Consider the following 14,051-nt stretch of genomic DNA (forward strand, 5'->3'; position numbering starts at 1 on the left):
GCAGACATGGTTGGAAAAGAGGTTACAGTGTTTGTTCAATAAATGCTCATTCAACAACTCTTGATTACTGATTTATTGACACTTACTGGTAAAAAGCAGCAGGGTTGAAAAGCAGATGATCTAACTTTCTGTAAGCAAATTTTGCACATACTGAACTGTGTTAAGATAAATGTCAATGCCATTGGAGTCAGAGGGCTGTAAGGGATTAATGTGTTCCCTTAACTGCTCCATTTGTTCAGATGTTAGAGGGCAGTCAAACTGTGGGACAGTTACCACAGTTTGCGTGTCTTCAGTATAACCACTGTCCTCCCAGTCAATATAAGGAATGTTCATCTCCTAACAAAAACATAAGAGGTTAGTTGTTTCCCTGCTAAAGATTACAAAAGAGATAGAACAAGAAAGTTGTGTGTTATAATTACAATACAAAAATTATGTTTGAAGTTTAATTGCTTCAATACCTCTGGATTGGCAATAGGATGTTCCATCTGTCCCACCTCCCACAACTGGTTTGGTGTAAGGTTTTGCTCAGTTCTCAGTGGATGATTGTCCCATCCCTCACGAAACACGTCGAGGTTTTCTTGCAGTCTGGGCAGAAATACGTAGTGGCAGCAAAACAAGTGAAGAGTGCTGGTCAGATCCAGCATGTCTTCATCCTCTAGCGTGTGCAAAATTTGATAAAACACGCTGGTAACACCCATCCAGAGATCACGCCAGAGCCGCTCTATTCTTTAAAGAGAAAATTACAAAATTACATTGCCAGTCAAATAGTGACAAATATAGTGTCAGAAAACATTTAAATAAAACAATCACCTCTGATTGTGGACACTTTTGCCAGCTATAAAGCAGTTACTCTCTGGTCCACGCACAGTAAACATCAGCCGAGCTACCCCAACATTCTCTCCTCCCTGGTCAGCTCGAACTCTTTATAATAATGCAACAGAAATTTGCATAAATATAAAATGCAATTTCTATAATGTATAAAATGTGTTATATTTCTATAGTATTGTCAAATCATGATGTATAAAACAATGTTTTTAATTAATTATATATCTTAATATTTCAAGTAGAATCTTGTGAGGGATACAAATGAATAATTTTACTTCAGTGGGTATCCATATTCCTCAACAGCCTGACTGAAGAAAGACAGGGTTGTGTCAGATCTGTTGTTGTCTGCAGCTCTTAGGTACATGATCTTAAAAAAAAAAAAAAAAAAATTTAAGCATCTATGTTACTACAGTATCTGAACACAAATTAAATGTTTTACCGGTTAGTTAATTAAGTAACTGTAGCTTAAAGGCATAAAGCAGAAAAGGTGTCTTTAAATAAACATTCAATTTATAACCAAAAACTTTGTTTGTAGATTACCGTTTACAGTTATATTCTACAAACTCTTAAAGATTTTTCGTAATGGTTTTTGCTTAATCATTGATGGTACCATAATGCTAACCTCATAATATATAAGCATTCTGAACCTTAAAGGAGCATTTCACCCGTGGAAACATTAATCTTTATTAAAAGTGGATCATATTTGTAGTCGAAATGTAACAAACTTCGAATTTGGTGCCTATTTGACCGAGAAAAGGAGTGTTTGTAGTCTCACCCCCTCTCCAAAGATATTGGAGATCCTTCTTTCAATGATGCAAAATGATGACTTTTACATCATTGAAAGAAGGAAGTGCAACACTGAAATCTGTATTTCTCCTGTCTCAGGGGAAACAGAGGGAATGATGGATGACCATTCAAAAACATGACTGTGGTTCTAACTATACAAAGCTTAAAGGCGCTCTAAGCGAATTGAAGCGTTTTAGACCATAAAACATTTTTTGTTACATACTGGAAACATCTCCTCACTATCTGCTTGCTGCCTGTCCACTGATCAAACTGTAAAAAACGCGATCTCTGTAGACAGCCCAGGCTTCACAAACGGCAATCAACAAGTGGCCAAACCTAGCTCACAAAACAAAGTATTCCAGCCAATAAACGACAAAAAGGATTTGGGGGTGGGGGTTGGGCGCGTTAATGAAAGCACGGAAGGGGGGGGAGGAGTTAGCTACGCTCCGTCTGTTTGAAAACCGTTTCAAACGTCAACAATAACTAACGTCTCGCAGATTCGCTTAGAGAGCCTTTAATGCAAATGGGTGAAGTGTCTCTTTAAATAAGCAGACTGAAAGAAGGTTGTTATGGCTTACAAATACAAAATACAGGTTTCTGTAGACCCACCACTCCACTGGATAAAGTGGGATGCTTTTCTGTGTACTCTATCCAGTAAGGCTACAAAGCTTATATCTTTAAAGTACTGTATAAGCCACATATGTAATTTTGACATTTGGTTCCTTGTCCTAGCATCCTTTTGATGCTGCATCAGTATATGACACTATAGAAACAACCTCTGGTGTAAACAAGGGCTACGAAATGTTTTAGATGTGCACAGTCTTAAAGTAATGTGATTTGATTGAGTTTCTCACCTTACGTGAAAAGCCATCAATTCCTCCAAAGGTCACGATGTTGTACCTGAAGAAAAAGGCATGCTATTAAACACTGTTTAAAGTTATATTAAAACAAACTTCAATCATGTTGAAAATTATACACACACACACACACACATACATACATGTATATAAATACAATATAAAACACACATTTTATTTACACACACTAAATATAACATGCATTTTTTTATTGAAGTCACATACTGAGATTACAGTACCTGATCAGCTTATGGTTTGTGTCAATATGTACTAAGTACTTTGGGCAAGGAACGGAGTATGTTCGCCTGATGACACATCCTAACTGAGTCATTCTTGATAGAATTCCAAGACTATCTACACGATGCATTGCTGCTTTTACTCTGTTCCACTGCACCCGATGTCCTTGTGCTTTCAGTGCTCCTTTGACCATTCTGTAACCTGCATGTGGCATCCTCTCCTTGACTTGTAAAACAAGCTGATCAAGTTCCTCATCAGTACATGTAGAATACAGTCCTCTTACGGTTAGGTTGTTTTCTGCCATCCTTCTAAAGAGTGTAGCTCGGGAAACTCCTAGCAATTCAGAAATCGTTTTAACAGGAAGCCCAATCTCCAGTAGATAAGCAATGTGCTCCACAGGTACTACAACCCTTGGACGGCCACTTGTAGTTTGTCTTTCCACCTGAACTATGGGATGTGTCATATGTGCATGTCTGTGATTCTGAATAGCATTGTACAGATCAGTTAGTCGTTCGGTCACATCCTGAGACACATGAATATGCTGAGCCACAGCATCAAGAAATACAACATCCTGCCTACATACAAAATCCAAGTAGTCAATGTCAAGTTGGGGTTGCTGAAGTGCATGTGTGACTCTTTCAAGTAGTCGTTCCAAAATGTGATGATGTAGTTCTTCCTTTTAAGAGATATGGAAAATACATATTATAAATCCTGATTCTCATTTTTTGATAGTAAAAAGTACTTTGTTTACACATGAAATATAAAAACAGGTAAACATGGAATATATAAAAAATTATAACACCCCTTTAATTAATAGCCAAAGCAGGGTTCATCAAATCTTGCCCTGTTGAGTTACCCCTTACCTGACCAAACAATGTAAGGCAAGATAATAAAAGGTCTTCAATTTTGATCAGTGTTGGAGTTTACCTGCATTGGACACCAGCCCTCCAAAACTGGATTTGAGGAACCCTGACCTAAAACATGGGTGTCCAAACTACAGCTTGCCTTAAGACACCTGCCTCTATGTTTCTTGTATGCCTATGAAACCTTGATTATACAGAAGCCGAGAGAGGCCATTCACTTATTTTGCTTGCTTGTTTTCTCGTGGTCACGACTTAATTTTCTGGTGATCTCGAGGTAGATCTCGAAGTTGTTTTTGCGTTTTTCCGACATGATAATCCAAATGTTATAATGTAACTTCCTGTCCATAATATTTTGTGTATTTTGAAGTGGACTGCTGATGCATGAGTTGGGGTCTTCACCGTTACCACACGTGTAGCTAATTGACTTAAAGTTGAAGGATTGATGTTCATGAATTAAGGGATCATCTCAAGTAATAAATACTATTGAAGATAGAAACATGTACATTAACAGTTTATTAAACAAATATAATAATAAAAAAATCTAAAACTGTGCATTATAGCGGACAACCACATGAACACGGGTGGGTTGACCTGTCATTTTATTTAAATGCTGTTAAAAGTAGAAACGTGTATATTGTATTATAGAGTAACTTTACAGATGGACCCTAAATTCACCAATATCAAATTGTCAATTGACAAATCCATTTCATCAATGCTTTAAGGGTTGCCCAAATCTTACCCTGGAGGGCCGGAGCGCTGCAGAGTTTTGGTCCAACCCTAATCAAACTTACTCACCTGTGATTTTCTAGTGACCATGAAGATCTTGATTAGCTTGCTCAGGTGGCCAGGAGCTAAACCAGGAGTGGGGAACCCTGGGTCCTGGAGGGCCACTGTCCTGCAGAGTTTAGTTCCAACGCTAATCAAACACACCTGAATTTAATTTCCAAGTGATCGTGAAGACTTGAATTAGATTTTTCAGGTGTGTTTAATTAGGGCTGGAACCAAACTCTGCAGGACATCGGCCCCCCAGGACCAGGGCTCCCCACCCCTGAGCTAAACTCTGCAGTGCTCCGGCCATCTAGGGTAAGATTTGGGGAACCCTGCTTTAATGGTTTACAAACAAAACACGTTGCATCGAGAACACTGAAGCTTTAATCACATCCCAAAAATACAACTTCGAGATCTTGAGAAAATGGAGTCGAAATCATGAGAGAACGTGAAAGCAAAAAAAAAAAAAAAAAGTAGGCCTACACGACCTCTCTTGGCTTATGTATGATTAGATGGTTTAGTTCAGCTATGTTTGTTTAGGGTTGGTGCTAGCACGCTCGACTCTAACAATGCCACGTAGTAATAACGTTACAGATACTTTAAAAATACAATCAAACCTGACCATGTACGGCATACATTTTGATAAGCTAATAACCACAATGTTACTTTTGTTCTCGTTTTACTAATTTTAAGAAAGCTCGTAAATCTGACTTACCCATTGGCGGTATAACCGATTATCCATTTTTCCTCGGTAGAAACCGTCCAATACAGCCAAGTAACCCGTGTTCTCTGAGCAAGTAAAGCAACTTCTTCTGATTTTTTAGTTGCGGTTGGCAAACAACTTCAAGGTGCATTAAGTAAAGCAACTGATAACAGGTGTGTGTGTTGTGTGAAATTCGGACCCAATGGGCGGGGCATAGGTTCGCTACGCGTTGGAACAAGCGATTGGATTTCAAATTGATCTTTGTTTATGAGCTCTTTTTTTAATATATTATTACTATAAGGTAATAATGCCGATTGATCATAGCCTTGTTTAGATGCACAATTGTTTACATTATTCACATAATAGGTTAAATGCTTTGCGTGTGCGTTTTGTAAGAACACTTTTTCCATACAATATCATTTTTTGCTATTTAGCCTACATTTATAATGCTAAACCGCATACTAAAGCACGAATCCAGCACACAAACCCTGCGTTTCATGATTTGAATTTAGGCCATAAAAAGCTGTAGTACCTTAAAACACACATACATGAAGACTCAACTTTTCTCATTGTAATTATTGGACAAATACATGAAACAATTAATTTCATTCCATATGAAATATGTTCTTTGTTTATGCACATCATCAAGATGTAAAAAATAAACATAAATGATCAAAGTAAAACACAGATGTACTATCCAACTTTTGTAGCTACTGCCTAAACTGGGTGCTGCAACCACTCCTGTCCAAGCTGTCACCATTGAGCGTCCTCTCTAGACAAATGGTGCATTCTGTATGTATGTTATATGGGCCAGATAAAAGGTGGCATACTCTGCATGTAAATCGACCAACACAAAGTATTTACATGGGATGTTAAATGCCATGACTTGGGGAAAGTGTTGAAAGTAAGGTAAGTTAGGTGATGCAACCCATTCATATACATCTAAACATTGCACTTGCTTTCCTTTTTTGTTGTTGTTTAATCAATTGCTCTCTGTGTGTAAATCAAACCTCTTTTGGGGTAGAAGGGTGAATTAAACTTAGCAATGCATTATCAAGTCTGACATTACTTTCTAAAAACATGTGGGCCAAGGCATGTTGTTGATTCCTTACAGCCATCGAACCTCTGGAAGGGCAGTGTCAGTTTAATGAAAAGGCTTTAAAAAATGAATTCTTTAAATGGATATTTTATGTTATCAATTAGTGAAATGAACTCTTGTTACTCTTGTTGACATTCTATGCATTTGTACTGCAGCTGGATCCAGGGAAGTATGATGTGCTGATTGGTTTATATAATGAGAACAACCACCCTCATGGTCTGTTTCTTTTCATTCTCCTCCTCTCTTCACTCTGTTTTAAAACAAGTTATTATCTCTTACAAAATATGTAAATGTTGTTTTTATCTTTTGGTCTCTCCTCCTGTTTTTCCTTTTAGTAAAAACACACACACACACACATACAAAAAAACAATGAAAACAATCATAACATGTTTAAGCTGGTCTGAACAATGTTGGTCTTGCTTTTAGGTAAATAACCTTGTTAATTTTAGGGCATTTTTATTAACAGGAAGCCTGCTTTAATACAGTCATGCATCATGTCCTTTGAATGATTACAAGCATCTTTTCGTTAAGACTCTATAAAGTCCAACTCACCAGAAACAACACCAGAGAACATTTTAAAATCTGCACATTTGAGTTTAATTGCAGTGCATGGAATTAATGCAGTAAAATACACTACAAAACAAGACATCACATATGTACAAGATACCACAAAAACAATAAGGACAAATATGTGTCGATTCGTGCTTTAGTTCCGTGTTTAGCATTATAAAGGCTAAATAGCAAAAACAATATTATTTAGCCATGAAAAAGTGTTCTTACAAAACGCACATGCAAAGTATAATGTAACAATTGTGCATCTAAACAAGGCATATGATCATTCTGCTTTATTACCTTATATAAATAAATATACATATACATATACATATACATATACACATATACACATACATATATACATATATACATATACACATATACATATATATACATACATACACATACATACACATACATACACACATACATACATACATACATACATACATATATATATATATATATATATATATATACATATTGCAATCCAATCGCTTGTCCCAACGCGGAGAGAATCATGCTCCGCCCATTGGGACAGTTTTTCACGGGGATGTTCAAACACGCATGCGCAGTGAATATAATGTTACGCGCATGCGCTGTGCCTCGGTGGTGTGTTGTTGTTGATGAACAATCGCACGTGCTTTGGTATTTCAAAAAGAATCTGCCGAAAAACGATAGATTATTTAACAACAGTGATTGTATAAAGGTAGGTAATTAATCTTTATTTACTGATTTGTTGTTTCAACATGTATAGTCTTGTGTAACGTTAGTGTTATGTGTCCGAAGCGGTATAAAGGTGACTTAATATGCTAACAGCGATTCTCATTTAAATCATAACGTTAATTCAGAATGCCACGCGTGGACAGACTGCAGGTCTAATGTAAAACTAACCTGATTTTGCTAGGCTAACTAATGCTTTTTTGCTATTGCATTGTTCTATATGAATGTTTTTTTGAAAGGACAGTTGCCCAGTAATTTCAAGGTGCACATACTGTAACCAGTATCACTTAATTTTAAATTAATACATCTGGAATGGATTTTTTTAATAAAAGAGACTTAGTACTTGTATGTTAACAATCCTTTGCATTTGTATTTGAAAAGTTCAACTTAATAAGATTTGACTGTTTTTTTGTAGATTCGACTGGATTTGGCAAAATGCCCTTGCTCATTAAAGAAGATGGAGATGTGTCTTTCCTCAGACTGTTGACATGCCAGCTTTTTCACTATGTTGTTAGTAAAGCATCTTTCAGAGAACAGGCTCCTGTTGTCTGGCTTGACAGTAAGTTATTTAATTTAAACATTTTTTCCATAGCTCAATTGGTAGAGCATTACATTACTAGCAAATATCATCAGGTAACACACATACTAAATAAAGCATGTCACTGTAAGTCACTTTGGATAAAAGCATCTGCCAAACGTGTAAATGTAAATGTGTGTGTGTGTGTGTGTGTGTGTGTGTGTGTGTGTGTGTGTGTGTGTGTGTGTGTGTGTGTGTGTGTGTGTGTGTGTGTGTGTGTGTGTTTATAGTAACAGTGTTTTTATTCTAAATTCATATAAAGTATCCCTAGATTTAGACAATACATTTAAGTTAATTTTTAATATTTACTTCTCTTTCTTAAAATAGGTGTTGTCAACTGTAACACATTCTCCGGGATGTAGAGATTTATTTACAGAATGTCCGCCAGGTCGAGTTGGAGGAAGGGTGTCCCAGGGATGAATTGTTCATCTATTCTGCATCAGTAAAGCAGTGGTGGCGTGGAACTGACTTTAAACTATTTAAGATCAAACTGTGTCAAAAGCTTTACCTGAGCTGACTGCAGTCAGTTATATGTGACCCTGCCTGTGAAAAAACAGGACAAGTCTTGAAATGTAATTATGATATAATGAGCATCAAAGCGTTATTTTCATTAATTTCACATTGATTTTGACATTTTACATGATTTTACTCAGTCAACCCTACACACCCAGCCAACTTTTTCTTTGAACTTTTGCCCTTTGGCCGGCGCTACAGAGCACTGAACACTAGACACAACAACAGTTTGTTCCTCAGGTTATATTAAACCTAAACAAATAAAGCACCCATAACTTCCACACCTGTCATAACTGTATATTGTTTATAATCACCACATACTGTACATCTGTAACTACCATTCTAAACTATGCTACTGTAAATATCACCTATTATCTATCTGTACAACAACAGCATCTGAACATCCATACAGGCATCACTACAAACAATTGTAAAAAAGGAGAGTATATATATATATATATATATATATATATATATATATATATATATATATATATATATATATATATATATATATATATATATATATATATATACATATACATATACATATACTTATATATACTGTACCATGCTGCTTATTTAAATTATTTTTGTTTTTATATTACTAGTGTGTTATTGTCTTTAATTTAACGTAGTTATTCTATTTATGTCCGTAACATTTCACCAAGACAAATTTCTTGTATGTGACAAAAACATACTTGGCAATAAAGCTGATTCTGATTCAATATTAAAGATATCAATGTTTTTTTTACAGAATGTTGGTTACATTATGTAGGACGAGTTAATGTAGAAAACAGTAAATTACAGAAAGATGACTATAGCTGGGTTTTCACTAAGTTCATGTTTAGGCCTAATGTTGTTAAAATGTTTAATATTTGCAGTCACCAATCATCAGTGAATTGAATAAGCTGTGGGGTAAAAGTTAAACAAATAAACAACTTAAATAAATGACAAGTTATTTTTGTTTCCATTTAACAGTAACTTGAATATATATATATATATATATATATATATAATATATATATATATATATATATATATATATATATATATATATATAATAGAATATTTTTAAATAACTCCAATACAACACTCAAATTAATGATTGATTAAAATGTTACATGTATCATTGCTAATATACCTTATCTTGTTGTTTAAAGATGATTGTTTAATACCGGCTGTGTACACCACATGTTAAGATAATACATTACACAATGCTAAAAATGTTAAATGAGTTTACAATCCCTTACGAAAATTAACCATGGTTTAATTGTGGTAAAAGTGTAGTAACCATAGTTTTTGGTGTGATTATCAGCAAAACCATGGTTTTACTACACTAACCATTGTTATCAAAGCTATTGTTATTTTGTGGTTACCATGGTTTTACTACAGTAACCATGTTTTTTTGGTTTTAACTGTAGTAAAACCATGGTTAATTTTCGTAAGGGGTAACGTTAGCCTACTCATCCATTACGATCAGCTTTTATGGATAAATTATGTGAAAATAACTGCACTGAACACGCGAAAACATGGATTACTTTGCACGTGGGTATCCACGTAAACTTAGCAAATATCAGTTTATCAGCAGTTTATCGGCATTTGACGGCAAATGTGTTAATGTTTGTGTTCAAATACATAACCGAGCACTGGATTTGGATTTATATTCACTGCGCATGCGTGTTTGAACATCCACTACGTACTGGATGAATCCACCATGTCATCGCGCTGCAAGCTGCAGCGGGGACTTCTTGCTAATTTCACACAACTCTGCAAGACTGCCACCTAGTGGTGACTGCTTGCCTTAGGCACAGCTGTGCGTGTGGATCTTTCAATGCCAAACCACGCAATTAAAGTCTCAAAACTCGTATGAACAGAACAGGATGAATGCACGCGCTTCGCCTGATCCACAAATGCACATCCTCTTTTTTGCGTGCACAAATTGTGATCTAATGATACGAAATATGCCAACTGAATTCACAAATATGTCTCTGTTTGTACAAATCGATGCACATTCACGTAAATATTAAAATTTGCAGACACAAAATCAAAGACATATTTTTAGTTCATTCATTGATAGTTGTTTGTATTTGGCTCATAAAATGCTTTAAACGGCGAAATGAAAGTCTCAATATACAAATGAACAGAACGGGATTAATGCACGCGTGTCACCTGATCCACAAATGCACATCTCCCTTTTTGCAGGCGCAAATTATGATATTTGAATACACAATAAAACATTTGTATTTGTACATTTGTACAAATCGTTACACGTTCATTCAAATTCTGAATTTCACATATTCAAATCTAAAGACATTTGTTCGTGGATAGTAAAATACATTTGTAACATGCATCCAGTTCACAGATAACTGTGTATGTATTTGTTAATAATATTGAGTCTGATTTCTTTCCATACAGCACGAGTGTAGACAAGCCAATCATAAAGCGAAATAAGTTAGAGAGGCGGGACTAAGGAAAGGTAAAGCCAATCATATTAGCGATGTGAATTTTGGAGGCGGGACTCATCTGTTAACCGTTTGTGTGCCACAAATACCGCTATTTTTCTTTATATAAGAGTTTAAATCTCATTTAAATGATTCCTGAATAAATTCATGTTAAATTAAATAAGCAACAAGTAAAAAACACAAGAAACAGACAGACATCAGTTGTTATATGAATAAAGATCATATATATATATTTTTTTTAAAAAACACCCCAGAAAAAAAAGGGCACTTTCTCTCCAGGAATAAAAAGGGCAGGTGCTCAAGCCCCCTTTGATGTCTATGTGTGCACGTGCCTGGTCAAGGGTATTGATAAACATAATGTAGACACAAAATAAAATAATTACACAAAATAATTCTGATCTTTCATGTCTTTATTGAACACCCTTAAACACACTCATTCAAAATGAAAAATGGCAGTGGAAAAAGTAAATTAACCCTTACCTTGGGTTTACACCAGACGCGAGTTCAACAATTTGCGAGAGTAGATTACATACAAAGTCAATGCAAAGATGCAATCAGATGCGTCCTTGTGCGGGGCCATGCAAATGACGTGATATGGGTGGCGCGTTTACTGTGAAAACACGCGCTATTCACCTCGAACGCTTCTTCGCCCAAGTTGAAAATATTCAAAAATTCGCATCACACGAAGTTAAATCCCGTGAGTAATCTAGAGCGAGTAACGCATTATGGTACGTACACACCAAACGCGGGGCATCGCATTACTCGCTCTAGATTACTAGCGGGATTTAACTTCGTGTAATGCGAATTTTTGAATATTTTCAACTTGGGCGAAAATATAGTTTGAGGCTAGGGTGGCCATTCGTGCCAGTTCCACCGGACACGTCCCAAACATGTTTTTCGGGTTCGTTCTCCGGAAGTCGCGTTGCTCGACCGCATACGTCATCGAGGTTCTCACATTTCAGTTAAAATACATTAGAAAATTAAGATTTGAAGAGTTTGGTTCCAAAACGCAATAAACGCCATTTTTGAAAAAAATGAGTTACTGCCAAAATCAGCATTATATCAGGTCAGTAGTTAAAAGTAAATTCTTAATTTTACGCAAAATCCAATATCCGCCGTGTTATTCTGTCATCTTTTCTCCCTTTTTTCCCAAAATGCGATAAACGCCACTCCTCCTTTTTTACAGAACGCAATAAATCCCACAGCGCACCATTCACGCAATGTAAACAAACATGGCGGCGCGCTGAGTACATGGAGTCCTAGTTTTCCTCATCTACTTTGTACTTTGTGATCAACAAACAAAACAAAATAATACTTTAATTGCATTGATAAACCTGTGATGGTTTTCTGTGATGGGAAAGAAACGTAAGCCATCAACATCTAATAATTTCCCTGAAAGGCACTCGGGAGACGGTTGCTTGTTCTCCCGACAGCATCAAGCTTCTCATGCTAACACATTGACCCCAGAGGATCTTATGAAAAACTTTCCATAATTTTACTCAAAGTCAACGAAAATCGAGCAGGACCAAAAACATTTTACAGCTGATCGCTGTGAAAGACGTTAAGCGAAGACGTCAAGTAACCGCAATGACAGGGTTCTTAATATGACAAAGTAAGTGTTTTGATTAATAACATTAATGTTTATATTTTTAATTAGTGTGTACAACTAGTCAACTAAATGAATATAACATGGCAAAGATGAATGCACATTTATATAGGCTATTGATTCAATAGATTTATAGCATTTTGAATAAAAACTTGTCATGGATTTATTGCATTTTGTGGAAAAAATAATCCGTTTTTATAATAAATCTTTGAAAATCAACTGAAATTAAACCCGAAATATTAAACCTTGATGACGTATGCGGTCGACCAACGCGACTTCCGGAGAACGAACCCGAAAACATGTTTGGGACGTGTCCGGCGAAACTGGCACGAATGGCCACCCTATTTGAGGCGAATAGCACGTGTTTTCGGACGTCTGATCGCGTCTTTGCATTGACTTTGTATGTAATCTACTCACGCAAATTATTGAACTCGCATTTGGTGTAAACCACGATTATGCTGCGTTCACACCAGCCGTGGTAGAGGCGTCAAGCGTGAGTGATTTTAATGTTAAGTCAATGTAAAGACGCACGTCTTGAAGTCTCACACCGCGAATTAGTCATTAAGCGCGGGAGACGCGTTTTTGCGCGAATTGAGCTATGGCGCGGGAAACGCAATCGTTGAAAAAATTTAACTTTGGCGGAAAAACGCACCGCGTTAAACAATCACGAGCTTGCTCTAGTAGTGACGTAATTACAGGATGTGAGCGGAGTCACAGAAGCCTGTGGAAGGCCCTCCCATGACGCGAATTTCTGCGTTTGTCTCGATGACTAGAATTTCACGCGTGGCTTTCACGCGCGAATGAAGCGAGTAAACTCTAAATGTTCAAGCGGCTAGACGCGGTATATGCGAATTTGACGCCTCAAACGCGGCTGGTGTGAACCCACGATTAGAATTAATAACTGGTTGACCCCTTGGCAGCAATAACCTCAACCAGGCACTTCCTGAAGCTGTGGATCAGACCTGCACATCAGTGATGAGGAATTTTAGCCCATTCTTCCTGGCAGAACTGCTTTAGCTCTGCAATATCCACCTTCAGCTGACATAGACATTTTCACATTATTCTGAAGAATTGTTAAATCGTTGGAAAATCATCTTCCCATCATTGATTGCAAGCTGGCCATGACCTGATGCAGCAAAGCAGGCCCAAATCATGATGTTTCCACCACCATATTATATAGTTGAGATGATGTTTTCATGATGATATGCTGTACCTTTCTAAGCCAGATGTAGCATTGTGTGTTTTTCCAAATTCAATCTTAGTTTAATCAGTCCACAAAACATTTGTAAGATGCAAACCCTGATAAAAGGAAGCCCCCTTGTAAACATGAAGAGCAAGGCCGCGTTATCCTAATGGGCAACATGGGCTGCAGCCCAGGGCCCCGAACACTAGGGGGCCTCCGAGACAATTCTATTTTGAGTTTTTAAAAACATTTTGATTGACGTAATTATGCGTAAGTGCTACCTAGAGCAGA

General features: G+C 36.6%; 2 protein-coding genes and 1 long non-coding RNA gene across 3 annotated transcripts in view; 2 read left to right on the forward strand and 1 right to left on the reverse strand.

Annotated features, from left to right (window-relative positions):
- The window catches only part of LOC141349017 (uncharacterized), a 105,240-nt gene that overhangs the window by 77,777 nt on the left and 13,412 nt on the right, over positions 1-14,051 (forward strand). The window lies entirely within an intron of this gene.
- LOC129441490 (uncharacterized) lies at positions 59-7,049 on the reverse strand. Its single transcript, XM_073859450.1, has 7 exons — positions 5,052-7,049; positions 2,708-3,381; positions 2,466-2,511; positions 1,101-1,192; positions 811-921; positions 459-726; positions 59-336 (listed from the first exon to the last, which is right to left on the reverse strand). The coding sequence occupies exons 1-7, from the start codon at positions 5,076-5,078 to the stop codon at positions 121-123; spliced, it is 1,434 nt and encodes a 477-aa protein (XP_073715551.1). The 5' UTR covers positions 5,079-7,049; the 3' UTR covers positions 59-120.
- LOC129422076 (uncharacterized) lies at positions 7,169-8,980 on the forward strand. Its single transcript, XR_008637281.2, has 3 exons — positions 7,169-7,402; positions 7,832-7,975; positions 8,321-8,980. It is a non-coding gene; the product is annotated as an uncharacterized lncRNA (long non-coding RNA).

This window comes from Misgurnus anguillicaudatus, chromosome 21, assembly GCF_027580225.2.
Source record: "Misgurnus anguillicaudatus chromosome 21, ASM2758022v2, whole genome shotgun sequence".
Classification (NCBI taxonomy): domain Eukaryota; kingdom Metazoa; phylum Chordata; class Actinopteri; order Cypriniformes; family Cobitidae; genus Misgurnus; species Misgurnus anguillicaudatus.